The sequence below is a fragment of the Kogia breviceps genome, chromosome 2, assembly GCF_026419965.1.
Source record: "Kogia breviceps isolate mKogBre1 chromosome 2, mKogBre1 haplotype 1, whole genome shotgun sequence".
In the NCBI taxonomy this organism is placed as follows: Eukaryota; Metazoa; Chordata; class Mammalia; order Artiodactyla; family Physeteridae; genus Kogia; species Kogia breviceps.
Genome location: NC_081311.1, coordinates 147712333 through 147730229, shown reverse-complemented (window position 1 = coordinate 147730229; position 17897 = coordinate 147712333). Strand labels below are relative to the sequence as shown.

The 17897-nt window shown below is 39.1% G+C and overlaps 1 protein-coding gene across 10 annotated transcripts in view; it reads left to right on the top strand.

Moving 5' to 3' along the window:
- Positions 1-17897, top strand: part of CCDC141 (coiled-coil domain containing 141) — a 218812-nt gene that overhangs the window by 55312 nt on the left and 145603 nt on the right. For all 10 annotated transcript variants that reach the window (XM_067026390.1, XM_067026391.1, XM_059053584.2 and 7 more), the window contains 2 exons: positions 66-174; positions 8371-8624. In XM_067026390.1, the coding sequence (XP_066882491.1) occupies positions 66-174; positions 8371-8624 (363 nt within the window). The remainder of the gene's footprint in view (positions 1-65; positions 175-8370; positions 8625-17897) is intronic.

Here is a 17897-nt window from a genome sequence, read left to right as displayed (position 1 = left end):
ATAACTAAAAGTGGCACAGTGTTTTTTAGTTTTTCATATGTCTTTCCCCTGCATTTCTGTTGTAGTTTGCCATTAAAATAGACCAAACAGAAGATTTCCTCCAGAACACTCAGGAGTTTGAGAGTGCCGAGTCCTTGAAATCACTCCTTCAGCTTCATGAACATCATACCAAAGGCAAGAACTATTTCTTCCTCACATAAGCTTTTAAAGGTTTTAAAGCTGTTAATATGGGAATGCTCATGCATGACTATATATATATATATATATATATATATATATATATATATATATATATATAATTTTTTTTTTTTTTTTTTTTTTTTTGCGGTATGCGGGCCTCTCACTGTTGTGGCCTCTCCCGTTGCGGAGCACAGGCTCTGGACGTGCAGGCTCAGCGGCCACGGCTCACGGGCCCAGCCACTCCGCGGCATGTGGGATCTTCCTGGACTGGGGCACGAACCCGTGTCCCCTGCATCGGCAGGCGGACTCTCAACCACTGCGCCACCAACAGTATATTTCTAATTTATCTGATTATGTATACCTCAACTTGTTCCAAGTAAGGTTAAATAAAGCTTTATTTCTGGTCATATTCTGCAAGAAAGAAACTGGTTGTAAATGATTCTAAGGGGCTGTAGAGGAAGAGCCTCTGGGAGGTTTACTTATGCAATCTGCTAGATCTTAGTTCCTGAGGAGGAGCCATTTCCATCTCGTTCATCCTTACATATCCTCAGCATCTAGTGAGGTCTCGGTACTTGGTGGATCCTCGTGAAATATTTCTTTTTTTAAATAAAGTTTTAATTAATTAATTTTATTTGTTTATTTTTTTTGGCTGCGTTGGGTCTTCATTGCTGCATGTGGGCTTTCTCTAGTTGCGGCAAGCAGGGGCTACTCTTCGTTGCAGTGCACGGGCTTCTCATTGTGGTGGCTCTAGGCATATGGGCTTCAGTAGTTGTGGCTCATGGGCTCTAGAGCACAGGCTCAGTAGTTGTGGTGCATGGGCTTAGTTGCTCCACGGCATGTGGGATCTTCCCATACCAGGGTTCAAACCCGTGTCCCTTGTATTGGCAGGCGGATTTTTAACCACTGCGCCATGAGGGAAGCCCCTCATGAAATATTTCTTGATTGAATAAATGGTTGAATTCAGTGACTCTTCCTTCTAAGGTTCAGGAAATGAAGGTCACCCTTTTAATAACAGCTCTGAATAAGGAAATTTTCTTAACTATTGGAGTTTTTTTTAAAAAAAGGATTAGTGAAATTTTCCAGATAAAAATCTAATAAAACACTATATAAAATTATTTTCAACTCCCCCCGAAACAACTGTAAAGATAGTCTAGTTGTTAACCAACAATTTGTATGCTAGGCCTTTTCCACCAGAATTTGGGCTGGACCAGGACTGCAGTAAGAAAGGCATTTGTGGAAGAACACCTGTTTACTGTAATCTTTTTCCTTGAAAGCAGATTAGATAACTGTTCTGTAGGACCTATCACTAACAGGGGTTATAAACAGCATCAAAAGTCTCAGCATTAGGGCTTCCCTGGTGGTGCAGTGGTTGAGAGTCCTCCTGCCGATGCAGTGGACACGGGTTCATGCCCCGGTCCGGGAGGATCCCACATGCCGCGGAGCGGCTGAGCCCGTGAGCTATGGCCGCTGGGCCTGTGCATCCGGAGCCTGTGCTCCGCAGCGGGAGAGGCCGCAGCGGTGAGAGGCCCGTGTACCGCAAAAAAAAAGAAAAGAAAAGTATCAGCATTAGAGCACTGGCCTGCCCATTTTTATACAGCGGCAGCAATCTAGCTGGGCCCAAAGTGGGTAAACAGAAGCACGTGAAATTCCTCTTAGGAGACTGGAAAGTGACTTGAGTCCAGGCCACTGAGATGGGTTCTGTGGCCTCAGTTCAATCTTCATGCCACCAACAAGATCATCACAAAGCAATTTCATCTCCAGAAACCTGACAGTGACTGATGCTTCTGGTGAAGAGGTTCAGTACTGAGGCAGTCAAATGAAAGCATTTTCTGGAGGGACTGGAGGGGGAGGTTGTGGAAGTAGGGACTTTTCCATAAGTATTTGGGGATGCAGCTAGAAGCGGGGAATGCTTAAATGCTGTTGTTAATGTTGGCTCCTTCAGTTACTAGGATCTGTGACTCGGTGAGCCAGTTTTCATGGGGCACACGCTGCTTTGTTTAGAGGGCTTAGGCTACAGGGCGCTGGCATCCAGCTGATGGTGGGACCAATGCCCTGCCTTTCAGGGGAGTCCACAGGGCCTCCTCTTAATCTAGAAAGATGGATAACAGTGCTAGCCAAAGACAGGAAGCATAGTTTATTTTTGTGATGACAAAATATTCTTCCATCCTGGTGGCATGTTTATCATGACATTTTTGTGTCCCTCTATGTCATACATGAAGCACAGGGATTGCAGGAGACCCTAGTCAGGATATTTGGCTCCCAATTCATATGCCCAAGGGTAGCTTCAAGGGCTTTGTTTTCATAATATGGCCTTTTTGAAATTTATTAATCAACTAATTCAGTGGAATATAATTAAGATTACCTGATTTGAAGTACATATTCAAGAACAAAACTCTGATTTTCAGTTAAGGATGTCATTTCTGTTTTAGTTCATTTAGGATGCTCTAACAAAATACCACAGATTAGGTGACTTATCAACAACAGAATTTTATTCCTCCCCGTTCTGGAGGCTGGATGTCTGAGATCAGGGTGCAGTATGGTCCAGTGAGGGCGCTCTTCTGGGTTGCAGACTCCTCATTGTGTCCTCACATGGCAGAAGGGGTTAGGGAGTTCTGTGAGGTCTCTTTTATAAGAACACTAATCCCATTCATGAGGACTTCATCCTCATGACCTAGTCACCTCCCAAAGGCCCCACCTCCTAATGTCATCACACTGAGCATTAGGATTTCAACATATGAATTTTAGGGGGACACACATTCAGATCACAGCAATATCTATTATCTTTAAATTTAAGGAAATAAATTATAGCTATAACTACAGCTAGCAATTATCCTAAGTGTCTGAGATGTTGATCAGTGAGTAGCACAAAATGTGAATGTTAGGATAATGAAGGTGAATAATATGACTGGAAAAACTATAATCAAACTTACCCCTAATATTCACGGTATTTCAATTTATGTCAAAATCTATACTTTTTTCTTCTTCAGCAATGCTAAGGCTATGTTGCTTATCTTATTCGGTAGCATTTCAGAGATCAGAACCAGGATGAATGGGTTGAAGGTTTTACCCTCTGGAAAGTTACAGAATACGTTCATTCCCGTCACTATGCGACAATCCTTGAAATAGTTGAAGACTAACGTGTCCTCTCTAGCCTTCTCTCCTTTGGGTGGAACATGCCTAGTTAGTTAAAGTCTTTTCCAACAAACATAGTTTCCAGACTACTTATCAGACTGGTTGCTTTCAATTCAACAACACATAATTAAACAATATTTTCTGAACCCGTGCCAGGTGAGAAAACCAGAGTCATGTGTGTTGAAAGAGTACGTGGCCCTTGTCCTCAGGAAGCCTACAATTTGGTGGGGCATGTATACATTGATTGGTGAATTCTCTCTGTTCTTTCTGTGGGTCCCTCTGTTATACCACCCGGCACACTGTGTAGTAATAATTTGTTTCCCTGTTCTTCATCACCAGATTATGAGACTCTGGAGGACTAGGATTATTAAATCTCTTAATCTCCAAGGTTTAGAATAACATCCAACTCAAAGTATGTTTATTGAGTGTTATTTGTATATAATCCCAATTTAAGACTCAGTAGCAGATGCAAAATGAGCAATAAACAAGGTACTACAAGGACATTAAGGAGGAGAAGATTGGTTCTAAGCCCTGAAGAATCACAATTGCACCTTCCAGTTTTCCAATGGCCTTCTTAAAATGAACATAGCGCCTAAGAAGCTTCTTCACAGGAATAATCATATTATTACTTCCTTTTTCTTAGATGTTCTATGTATATTTTAAATGCAGCTGAGATATAGGTACTTTGGGGTCTATTATACTATTTTCTCTATGTTTGTGTATATTTTAAAATACCCATTAATGAGTTTAAGAAATATCATCTCACTGAGTAATATTTGGAATATTTTAAAATGTATTTGGAAGAAATATCACCCATGTTCCCAGTGTCAAAATGTGACCTTGATGCTTTTTAGAAAATACTCATTTGGAAAGGTTATTTAGCAGCTATAAATTCACTTTGACTTGCGTACATCCCTCATTTATCCATCTTAAGTTTGTTATTTATACTTAATATTGATGACAAACTGTAGTTATTAATATAAAGTATACTTTAATATTTTTTTAGATATAATTAAAACAGTTAAACCACAAAAATTTATTGACTATCTACTAGCCTTACACCACAAGGTATTATGTCATAAGTAGGGTTTGCATATAGGAGAAAAATACAATCATTAAAATAAATGCACTGTACAGATATTGTATTTCTTGAAGTTCATGATATATCTAGATAGTTTACCCCTGAGGAAAAATACATCACTTTGTACGATCAACTGATGGAATAAATAGCTAGGAAAGCATAAACAGTAAAAAAATGTATATATATAGTAAGATATAAGAAGCTGACAGAGGAAACTTAGAGAACAATTGATCCACTTTAAGCACCACTGTAGTAGCAGCTAACAGACTGACCATAGGCTGGGTGCATTTTTACACATTAACTTGGGCTCAGGAGGCTGCATGCCTGGTGGTACCATGGTGGTGGTTATACCATTTTGGCAAAAGTTGAAACAGAAAACCAGAAAAAGATTGCAAATGGAAATTTTGGCTAATTGTATGTATTTTGTGGGGACTAGAACAGGTTGGCCTGACCCATTGTCAGTCTGCAATACCCTGAGCATGGAAAGCTGTGCTTTCCTCTTTCATTTGAAAAATCTATTGTGAAAGAGCTAGTTAATGAAAGGAAGAAAAGAAGTACTATGTGGAAACCCCGCCACCTGCCCATACTTCCTGTGTGTGTGTGTGTGTCTGTGCACGCGCACACGTGCGTGTGTGTGTATGTATGTATGTATGTAACTGTTTACAATATCATAATAGATTCTTGCATATAAAGGAAATATGTATACCCTACATATGGAGAATCAGTTATACTGATGATTACATTTAAGACTCTACAAATCAGAACTCTTCAGTTTGATAGCCAAGGACTTCTATAACTTGTTTTCACCTCATTTTCAAGTTATTTCTTTCCCTTCCATATAAGAATTTTTTCTAGACAGATAGGTCTCTTCTGCCTCTGTCCCTCTCATCTTGTTCATGTTTGTTTCCCCTTCTCCTTTTAAGAGATTTACTTTAATTTGAATGCTCTCCCTGACTTTTCTTCTTCTGCTTGACTTATCCCATTCCCTGTCCTGCTTCCAAGAATATGGTTGTTTTTGTGGTTTGTTTTTTTGTATTATTAATCCTCAATCAAGTTGCCCAGTGCAACTAATCACACCTTTCTTACTCTGAGCAGATAGCACCATCTAATACTTTATTGGACAGATCTAGGTCATATGGCATAAACTGTTTGAAATTCTTTCCTTTTTATCCCAAAATATCTCTTTACAGCATCTTCCCTTATCTCAATCTCTCTTCATCTCTCAAAAAAAGGTGTCAGTTTAAAGAGACAATCAACCCAAATACAACAGTCATTGCTGTGTTGTTTAATTGTCAGATGCTAGAATGCTAAAGAGAGTGCCACAGCGCAGTGAGAAGAACTACTAACCAGAATGCATGGCTTTTAGCACTGATAAGTCCATTTCTAATAGTGTGACATACTTATTTTCTGGGTGTTCTTCATAGTTCTCCCATCTAAAAATAAAAAGCAGTGTCTTCAACCCTGCTGATAGTCTATCCTTTTTTTTTCTTCTAACAACAAATGTCTTAAAGATTGTCCTTTCCCGTTGATTTCACTTCATCACCGCCTTCCCACTTCTCAACCTGGTAACTTGGCTTCTGTTTCTGTCACTTACCCGTCACAAAACCCCAAGTCTTCCAAACATCTCTTTTTTTACATCTCTGGCAGACTGCTGATCTCTAGCAACTAAAGCTCTAATTCTTCTGCCTCTTTTAATACATTTGATTTCATTCTAGCATTATACAAAATTATCGAATACCTCCCCTGTGCCAGTCACTATGCTAGTGCTGAGGATACTGTCACCGTCCCTGTCCTCATATTTGCATTGGAGCCTAGTGGCAAAGACAGATTTTAGTCAGCTAACCCAAAGCATAAGTGTAGAGCTATAGCTGTGATAACAGCTGTGAATGAGAGGAACATCGTGCTATGAGAACACGTAATAGGAGGATTTGGTCCAGTCTGGTTTGTCCTTTGAGGAATTGACAATTGACTAAGACCTGAAGTATGAGTAGAATAAAGGTGGAGAAGGAATGTGTTGAGGAGAATGGTATCCCTGGCAGAGAATGCAGTAAAAAGTTCTGGGGCAACAAGGACTATACCATGTGTGAGCTATTTAAAGAAGGTATGGATGGAGGTAAAGAGATTCAGACAATCTGAAAGGGAAAATAGGGACCAAACCATGCCAGAACTGAAATCATGTTAAGGGGTCTGTCCTTAATTCTAAGACAGTGGGAAGCCATTGGGGTATGTGTGTGTGTGTGTGTGTGTGTGTGTGTGTGTGTGTGTGTGTGTGTGTGTGTGTGTGTGTGAGAGAGAGAGAGAGAGAGAGAGAGAGAGAGAGAGAGAGAGAGAGTGTTTAGAAATGATCTTTCTAATATATGGAGAATGGATGAAATGGATTGGAGAGGAGATGCAATTAAGATGTGACTGAACAAATCCAGGAAACAGGTGACATTTTCTGGCTTGTGGGGAATGGATAGTCTCCCAAGGGCTCATCCAGTGGATCCCCAAGTGAGGTTGAGGATACTCCAAGTGCTACTGTCAACTCCCCCATCTATACTCTCCCTTGGTAGTCCTTCAGTTTTTTGGGTTTTTTTTAACATCTGTATTGGAGTATAATTGCTTTACAATGGTGTGTTAGTTTCTGCTTTATAACAAAGCAAATCAGTTATACATATACATATGTTCCCATATCCCCTCCCTCTTGCGTCTCCCCCCCACCCTCCCTATCCCACCCCTCTAGGTGGTCACAAAGCACGGAGCTGATCTCCCTGTGCTCCGCGGCTGCTTCCCACTAGCTATCTACCTTACGTTTGGTAGTGTATATATGTCCCTGCCACTCTCCCACTTCCCCACAGCTTACCCTTCCCCCTCCCCATATCCTCAAGTCCATTCTCTAGTAGGTCTGTGTCTTTATTCCCGTCTTACCCCAGGTTCTTCATGACATTTTTCTTTTTTCTTAGATTCCATATGTATGTGTTAGCATACGGTATTTGTCTTTCTCTTTCTGACTTACTTCACTCTGTATGACAGACTCTAGGTTTCAGGCTGAAGCTCCCGTTTCTACCAGATGTTGCCCACATCAATAATGCTGTCTACTCCAGAGAGCGCAAACCAGTGGCCCATTTGCCAGAGAGCCATGTTTTGTTGATCCTGCAGTATTTTTTAATTTAAAAAATACCAATTACAGGGCTTCCCTGGCGGCACAGTGGTTGAGAATCCGCCTGCCGATGCAGGGCACACGGGTTCGTGCCCCAGTCCGGGAAGATCCCACGTGCCGCGGAACGGCTGGGCCCGTGAGCCATGGCCGCTGAGCCTGCGCGTCCGGAGCCTGTGCTCCGCAACGGGAGAGGCCGCAACAGTGAGAGGCCCGCATACCGAAAAAAAACAATTACAAAACAGTTAAAAATCAGAAGCTTTCACATAAAAATCCGTGTTTATAATTCTTTAGAAATTGGAAGCCCCATCAACACTGACCCTGTCTTCCCTCATGTCCACAGTTGGTCAGCACTGGGTGACAGCAGATCCTGTGAGACTGGGCATGTATTTTCCACTTTGCCATAGTCCCTGACGTCTGGGTACCTGGCCTGCATACTCACTGAGCTTTTGTTTGGTTACTGCAGGCATTAGCCTTTAAACCTCAGATTTAGTCCAATCACCTCAGGATGTAGAGTGCTACAAGGAGAGTAGGCACCTTAACCAGCATATCACCACTAAAAACCAACTGAACCAGTGCCCAGATCTCAAAGTCTTTCCACTCCCCTGTACTGGTTTATGCCATCACTGAACTTCAGCATCCTACCATTTGGCAGTTGGCACCATAGCAGTTGTTAGGCCAAGTTGTTTGACTAGTTGTATTGGAGGCATTTTATGTTTACACATTTGAATTCCTTATTTTTAATAGCAGGTTACATATATTTTAAATTATATGATGAGTCCAAATATTACTAGATAAAACCTTGCTCATATCACTATTCTTTTTTCTAATTTTCTTCTAGAACTCTTAGAACGATCTCTAGCCCTTTTAAACAAAAGTCAACAACTCACTGACTTCATAGAAAAAATCAAGTGTGATGGACCTAATGTGAATCCCGAGATGATTCAGGGAGCTCAAAACAGCTGCCTGAAGATTGACAGTCTTCTTGAACTTCTCCAAGACAGGAGACGGCGATTAGACAAGTACCTGAAGCAACAGCAGCAGGAATTGAGTCAGGTTCTGCAGATATGTCAGTGGGATCAACAGGAAAGTCAGGTAACCCAAAGGGGCACTGATGGTGTCCTGACCTTGTCTAATGAAGTTTGCTTGTTATGTGGATGAGCCATTTCCCGGGGCAGCTTTTCAGTCATCATGGTCAAATCTTTTGGTCTTTGATTCAGACTACCAAGTGGTTTTCCCCAGCAAGTAATATAAAAACAAAGATTTTACCTCTTCTCATTATAATACTGATTTTTTAAATGGGAGAATACCTGCTAGCAGTTTTGAAAATGACTAGGTTCTGTTGTTGGATTCTCTTTCGTGCTTCTGTCCAGGTCACTACCTTTAGTTACATTTCTTTGAAATTCTGAAAAGTTCATTGCAATTTTCTTGAATGTTGGGGAGGCATGATGCTGCTAATGCCAGTGAAAAAGTCTGTCAGCCCGAAATAGAGATAATGTTCTTAGGAGAGTAGCCTGGCACCCATGAAGAAATATGACCTTGGCCTATGTCTGGATGCTCAGTGGTTAGAGGGCTTTGGGGTGGGAGGTTGATGAGTTTGCAGGCTTGTTAGAGCTCATTACTCAGACTGCAGGCCCAGCTCTGGTCAGTTGTCAATGTGCTTGCTCTGCGTTCCTTGTGTCCCGATCACTTGAGAGTAAGAGTGGATAGAACTCTCTTTGCAAACCCCCAACTCAAATAGGTAGGATATTTATGGCTGTATTTATAACTGCCTCAAGCCCATGCTTTAATCCGTACAGATTAACTGGAGGAAATTTGCAGAGAGAAATGATGTGGAAGGACATCTCCTGGTCTGGATGCATAGGAAAGGGGTCTCTTCATATATTTTATATTGTTGCTCTGATCCGAACTGGAGAGATACACATACAGCTGGTAGCAAATATGATCCAGGAGAAACTGGTTCTTTCAAGCTGGAAAAATGAGGATTTAAATGATTTACCTTTCAACTTATGCTTATTGAGTACCTACTATGTACCCAGATCCTATTATAAGTACTAGGGATACATAACACACAAGATAAAGTCCTTTTCCTCCAGGAATTTTCCTTCTAGTGCATTTTCTCATCCTCAGCTCTATTGATAGCTGGTGCTAAGTAACTCCTTTGGGGAGGCTGTCCTGGGCACTCTAGGGTGTTGAGCAACATTCAGGGCCTCTACCCACCAGATGCCAGTAGAACATACTCTAGTTGTGACAACCAAAAAAGGTCTCCAGACATTGCTGACTGTCCCCTGGGGGCCAAAATTACCCCCAGATGTGAACCACTGTTTTAGTGTGATGAGAAAGGCCTATGATAAACAAATGAACAATGACAAGTGCCATAAAGAAGATCAAATAGGGCAGTGAATTTTGACTTGTGTTGGTCTACTTTTAATCAGAGAAGGAATCACAGAAGGCCTCTCTGAGGAGGTGACATAGAGCAGACACCCAAATGCAGACACCTCCAGGCATACAGTTGGCTTGCATTTTGTCATCTCCTCCTTTAAGTCACTATATACTTTTCAACCCACCTCCACCTTCAACCCCTTTGTCTTGACTGCTACCATTCACTGTCCTGCTTCTTCTGTGCTTTGCCTGCCAAGCCATAGCACCTCCCCAATTTAGTTCTTCCCCCACCTCACCTTCATATGCTTATTACCCAGAATGCTATTATCCAATTCAATAGTCTTTAACTGATGATTCTGGCATAACAAAGGAGAACTAATGCTCAGGACAAGAATAAACTTAAAGTTGTTTATCAGACAACTGTTTCCAAAGTTCCTTGTCCTCCGTACCATATGGCACTCTCTCCCTCTCTTTCTTTCTCTCTCTTTGTCCTTTTCTCTCTCCCCTAATCCTGACCTGACACCATGTTCCCAGAGCTGCTGTCCCCTTAAAAAGAACCTTCCTCTTATTTCTTTCTATTGAATTCATAACCCCCAACCCTTGCCTCTAGTGCTTCCAAGGATACACTAAAAACTCCTCTTACTTTATCATACAGAGTAGTTTATCCCTTTTAAACCACGACCTCTCTTATCCAGAGACATTCTATCTGCAAAGAGGCTTCCCAAACACAGGACAATTTCCCAAGATTGAAAAGCAGCTACAGTAAGTTTTATTTATTTATTTTTAAGGTAGTAATTTTGCCATTCTGCTTCAAGACTGTGGCAATACTCATCCACTTATTCTCTGCAGTTAAAAAGAAAAAAAAATCACATGAAGATTCAAAATGAACTATCTAATCCAGTCATATGCTTGAGGGAGATCTAGATACCTTGCCAACCCTAGAATCAGAAAGATGATTTGATAATAACTAAAGTAAGGTATTACAGAAGGTTTTTGACTTGGTGAGTTTTCTAACTTATGGGGTCTCATGTTTTGGTGGAAGTGTGTGCTCTTTTTTTGAGGGAGTGCTTTTTAAAATACAATTTATTTTTTAGAGCAGTTTTAGATTCACAGAGAAATTGAGTGGAAAGTACATGGTACCCTCTGTTCCCACACGTGCACAGCCTCCCCCATTATCAGCATCCCCCATCAGAGTAGGACATTTGTTACAATTGATGAACCTGCACTGACACAACATTATCACCCCAAATCCATAGTTTACACTAGGGTTCACTCTTGGTGCAGTATATTCTATAGGTTTGAAAAAATGTGTAGTGACATGTATACACCATTGCAGTATACAGAATAATTCTACTGCCCTACGTATCCTCTGTTCTCCTCCTTTTCATCCCTCCCTGCCTAATTCTTGTCAACAACTGATCTTTTTACTGTTTCCATAGTTTTGCCTTGTCCAGAATGTCATATAACTGAAACTGTACAGTATGTAACCTTTTCAGATTGTCTTCTTTTGCTTATTAATATGCATTTAAGATTCCTCCATGTTTTTTCATGGCTTGATAACCATTTCTTTTTAGTGCTGAATAATATTCCATTGTCTGGATGGACCACAGTTTATACAGTCACCTACTGAAAGATGTCTTGGTTGCTTCCAAGTTTTGGCAATTATGAATAAAGCTGTTATAAGCATCCATGTGCAAGTTTTTGTTTGGACATAAATTTTTAATTCATTTGGGTAAATACCAAGGAACACAATTGCTGGATGATATATGCTAAGAGTATATTTATAAGAAACAGCCAAACGGCCTTCCAAAGTGGCTGTACCACTTTTGAAAGAGAGTTTCTGTTGCTCCACATCCTTGTCAGCACTTGGTGTTATCAGTGTTTTGGACTTTGGCCACTCTGATAGGTGCATAGTGGTACCTCACTGTAATTTTAATAAGTCTCATCTTTAAATTGGAAATAATAATACTTAATTCACAGAGTTCTTCTAAGGATTAAATGGAATAACAGGTGTAAAACATGTAGTACAATGCCTACCATTTTAAAAGATGCTTAATAAATATTAGTTTCTTTGTCCTCCCTCTGCTTGGTTAAACCTTACAATGTATGAATTCTTTCTCATTCGGTTCCTATTCTTTCCCCTGGGTTTAGCATTACTGTTGTTATACGTGTCTAAGTTTTTTAATACTGTTTAGTTTTTGGAGGCTGCCATAGGTAAAGTAAGGCTTTAAGATGCACAGTTGTGGTTAAAAGAACCAGGCTTTCCCTTAGACTCTACTCCTAATAGTCTAGAACCAAAATCAATTTAGTAATAATCTTAAGGATAAATATTATTTTAAATAAAATTGGTCAATTTCAGAAATATACAAACAGCTCATACTGCTTGATATAAAATAAACAAACAACTCCATCAAAAAATGGGCAGAAGATCTAAATAGACATTTCTCCAAAGAAGACATACAGATGGCCAACAGGCACATGAAAAGATGCTCAGCATCGTTAATTATTAGAGAAATGCAAATCAAGACTACAAATGAGGTATCACCTCATACCGGTCAGAATGGCCATCATCAAAAATTCTATAAATAATAAATACTAGAGAGGGTGTGGAGAAAAGGAACCCTCCTACACTGTTGCTAAGAATGTAAATTGGTGCAACCACTATGGAGAACAGTATAGAGGTTCCTTAAAAAACTAAAAACAGAGATACCATATGATCCAGCAATCCCATTCCTGGGCATATATCAGGAGAAAACAATGATTCAAAAAGATACATGCAGGGCTTCCCTGGTGGCTCAGTGGTTGAGAGTCCGCCTGCCGATGCAGGGGACACGGGTTCGTGCCCCGGTCCGGGAGGATCCCACATGCCGCAGAGCGGCTGGGCCCATGAGCCATGGCCTCTGAGCCTGCGCGTCCGGAGCCTGTGCTCCGCTACGGGAGAGGCCACAGCAGTGAGAGGCCCACGTATCACAAAAAAATAAAGAAATAAAATTAAAAAAAAAAAAAAAAGATACATGCACCCCAGTGTTCATTGCAGCACTATTTACAGTAGCCAATACATGGAAGCAATCTAAATGTCCATCGACAGATGAATAGATAAAGAAGATGTGGTACATATACATAATGGAATATTACTCAGCCTTAAAAAGAATGAAATAATGCCATTTGCAGCAACGTGGATGGACCTAGATATCATGCTAAGTGAAGTAAGTCAGACAGAGAAAGACAAATATCATATGGTATCACTTATATGTGGAATCTAAAAAAATGATACGAATGAACTTATTTACAAAACAGAAATAGACTCACAGACAGAAAACAAACTTATGGTTACCAAAAGGGAAAGGTGGGGGAGGAGGGATAAATTAGGAGTTTGGTATTAATATATACACACTACTAATAAAATAGATAAATAAGGACCTACTGTATAGAACAGGGAACTATACTCAATATCTTATAATAACCTGTAATGGAAAAGAATCTAAAAAAGAATATATATATATATATATATATATATATATATATAACTGAATCACTTTGCTGTACATCTGAAACTAACACAACATTATAAATCAAATATATTTCAATAAAAATTTTAAAAAGATCATGAGACCAAATAAATAAATAAATGTTAAAAACTGGTCAATAAATAAGTCATTTCCTTAAATATAAAATTTAAGGCTCTTAATTTTAAAACGCCCCATGTTACACTTTCTTTTGCTAATACCAGTGACAGCAGCTCGAGTAAATAATCACTGTCACTGTTGTTTCTGTGTGCTTGTAAGAGCACAGATCCTGGGGCCAGATTGTTTGCTGGGTTCAAATCTTGACTGCACCATTTGCCATCTGAGTAACTGAGCAATTATTTAACCTCCCTGAGGTTGTTTTCTGTAAAATGTGATGTAATAGTACCTACACCATAGTGTTAGAATCATCAAATGAGTTGTTATATGTCAAGTGCTTAGAACTATACCTGGCACATGGAAACTGCTATATTAGTATTAACATTTTTTATCATCATGTCTGAAAAGAACAGTGAAGTCCCAACCCATTACATAGCCCCCGAGTCCTACCCTTCTTTACTCACATAAAGACTTGCATTAAAGACTAATTTCATTATTTATTTTGCATTCACAAGGTGTGATCAAATAAAAGTCACTTTTATAATCTTAGCCATACTGTTCAATGGGCACTCAATTAATGATTTAAAACAAGAATATAGTTGTATTATTTTCTGCTTGTCACTTTATAATGTTCACTTATTAATGAGTTAAAACTGTAGATGAGATTACTATCCATACAGATAATTGTGATTAGCCTTTGACATGCTGCCACCTTTTAGACCTTTATCCAAGCATGATCATAGTCACAGGCACACATACATTTACTAAAGAAAAAACAAAACAAGCAAACAAAAACTAATGGAATCAACCTACGCATACTATCTTATCACCTAATATCAAATTGAACAAGTCATAGACATAGTCTTATGTCAAAAGTACCATAGATAATTTTCATGTAGTATGTCACTATTTGAATATAGCACAATTTAAATAATATCTTACTAATGAAGAAGTAGAGTCTCTTCAGTTTCTCAATATTAGAAACAATAATTAATGTTTACTGTGTTGGTAATTATGTGAGCAGGAAATATTTTTAAATCCAGATAGGTACAAGCATAATTAACTTACCTAAGTTTTCAAGTTTTTCCTGAATGTTCTATTTTAAAGTTTTGTTGATGATGCAATGGGGAAGAATAGCAGCAGGGACACCAAACTGAGTGTAACTCTGTTAGTAATTTGAGTTCTATGATTATCATGTTCCCGGAAGATCTACCTGATAAGCCTAGAACATTGTGGAACCACAGAGGCACATGCTTTATTGGACGGTAAAGATATTTTTGTCAGTTCTGTACTACTTTTTAAGGGAACGTAGAAGCTGTCAAACCTTCCATTAATAAAATATCAGCTTTGTCAATCATTTTAACCATGTGAAAAGAAGGAAAATTAAACGGAGAATTAGAGCAAAGATTACTAATGAATAATAATGTGGATGTCTGAATATCTAATGCATCTTCTCTCATAAGAGCCATTTAAAAGATGCATTTAGTGCTTCTCTGTTTCTAAATGCTTATAGCCTAATGCTTTTGAACTACAGTAGTTTAGCTAATTCTCCTTTGGAAAAGAAATTAGGTGACCAGAATGATGGCGACTCAATATTTACATCAATTGCAGAAAAAAAAGCAAATGAAGACCACATACTTTCCTATCTTAATTGGGATGTGATAGATAGCCTATAAAACATAATCATAGCATGTCCTCTCTTTATCATTGTTTTCAGATGTAAAAAAGTGCACTTGGGGCTTCCCTGGTGGCGCAGTGGTTGAGAGTCCACCTGCCGATGCAGGGGACACGGGTTCGTGCCCCGGTCCGGGAAGATCCCACATGCCACGGAGCAGCTGGGCCCGTGAGCCATGGCCGCTGAGCCTGCGCGTCCAGAGCCTGTGCTCCACAACGGGAGAGGCCAAAACAGTGAGAGGCCCGCGTGCCACAAAAAAAAAAAAAAAAAAAGTGCACTTGTTTTACATTTAAAGATGAGCAGCTGGCCTTTTTTTCCCAACTCCAGCCTCGTCTTATTTTGCAGATAATCTGCTTCATTAATGAAAATCAGAAGCAGCTTGGAGTATTTTGTGCATAATTAATTATCTTGGCAAGAAGATTTATGAATGTAATTTTTCTCAATTGCTCCAGTCAGGAATAAGTGAGACAAACAAATAAATTAAAACTAGGTTATTCATGGTCTCTTTGTACAAGACAGTATCAAGGACATCTAGGAGAATTAAATAAGACATAAGGGCAGATAATATTTTTACTACCCAAATCACATATGCTTACAAGATACCCATCTTTGTGGGAGGAAAAATGGGTAATAGAATTCACATTTGGAAGTTTTTATAATTTGAGTACCATGTATATCATAATCATGTAACCATATGTAATCATATTCTTTGTTAATAGGCAATTTAAATGATATCAGTGATGACACATATAAGCACAGCCTCAGGGCACCAGTCTTGTACCTGCTGGGCAACTGTAAAACTCTGTGTGTTTGTGTGTGTGTGTGCTCACAGATGTGTGCATATGCATGTATAGTCTCCTGTGTATGATGCTACCTTCTAACTAGGATTTAGAGCTTGAATGGTTGACCAGCTTAAATTAATATGGGGTAACAAAAGTGCCTAGCTTAGTGGCTACAACATAGCAAGGTTTTTTTTTAATCTTTCTTTGAATTTAGCTTTAATTTTTTAAATTAAAGTATAGTTAATTTACAATGTTCTGTTTGTTTCAAGTGTACAGCAAAGGTATTCACTTATATATATGTGTGTATTTCTCTCTATGTATATATATATTCTTTTTCAGCTTCTTTTCCATTATAGGTTATTACAAGATATTGAGTATAGTTCCCTGTGCTATACAGTAGGTCCTTGTTTACCTGTTTTATATATAGTAGTGTGTATATGTTAATCCCAAACCCCTAATTTACCTTCCCCCCACTTCCCGTGAATATAGCTTTTTAACATTGGGTGGCATAAGACTTAAATAAGGGTTGAATTATCTTATTATTGGTTACTGGTATCTGATAGTTCAATCCAGTAACAGATATACATGATTTTCCAACCACTCATAGATTAAAATTTATCACAGAATTTCATTTTAGCACATAGGCTGTCTCTAGAATTCACTCTAAGTTATGCCAGGGTAAATACAAAGTATCTTAAAGTGTCTGTAGGAGAAACATGTGATTTTGAAAGCAATAGAACCCCCTCCTAATTAGAGTGCATGCTACTACCATTACTTTCAATGACACTGCATGTCAAAGGTAGAAACAGAGGACTCTGGTACAGATGGTGTGGATATCAATCCCAACTTTTATATTTACTTGCTTTATGACTTTGGGCAAGTTACTCAGCCTCTGTGCCTCAGTTTCCTTTTCTGTAAAATGGGAATAATAATAGTATCTATTTATACATTTGTTATAAAAATAAACAAGATTATATATGTAAATATTCTTAGAGTATGGCTTGGCATATGGTAAGTGCTCAATAAATGTTCACCATATCACTACATCTTTCGATGGTTAGTTTCTGAGCTTTACTGGATAATCAGCAGCACATTAAAATCCTACATATTACCCAGATCCCATACCAATTCTTTAAATCACTAGATAATTTTAGCTTTCTAAAATTATGTGGAGGGGGAATAAATGCCATTTCATGGCTTGGTATCCAGCCTACTTTATTCAAAAGGTCAGCTTTATTTGTAAGATTAAGTTAAAAATCAATTTTCTTCTCCCTTTCTCCACACTTTAGCTATTTCTTTAGCTCATTTATACCTATTGTAATTGATTATATTTTCATTAAGCTTAGTTTTTCACTTCAGTATACCATTCAATTGGACTGATGGCTTCACAACATTTTAATTGGGCACAGTTACTTAAGTTGGTAAGAGGGTTGGGGCACACACACTGTGACTAAATTACCTTCTCAGCAGTGATTTACCTTCTCAGCAGTGATAAGACTGGTGACAAAGCTGTTTGATGTGTGTGCTCCCTGGAAAAGGCTCTTCACTGCTCACATTGTATGCACCTTTCATTGTGTGAGGAAGTTAGCAGCTGCTACTTGAGCTGTCTGCTAAGCCCCAGGGCTGCCTTTGTATCTTTCCACCATTCTGAACTCTTTTTCTTCCCTGCTTCTGGTGCTAGAGATGGTTGGCTTTCCTTTTCTCAACACCACTGCCACCCCATACTGGGCAGGGAGTGGGACTCATTCTCTCCTCTACCCACATTTTCATGGTTCCCAAAGACAAGCAAAGAGGCCCAATTAATTTTAATGCTTTTTATAGGGCAACTCATAAGCAAGGAAACTAAATGGCACACTTTAAAAGGATTAAAACATCCTTTAAAATGTAACATTTATCCTGTTAATAT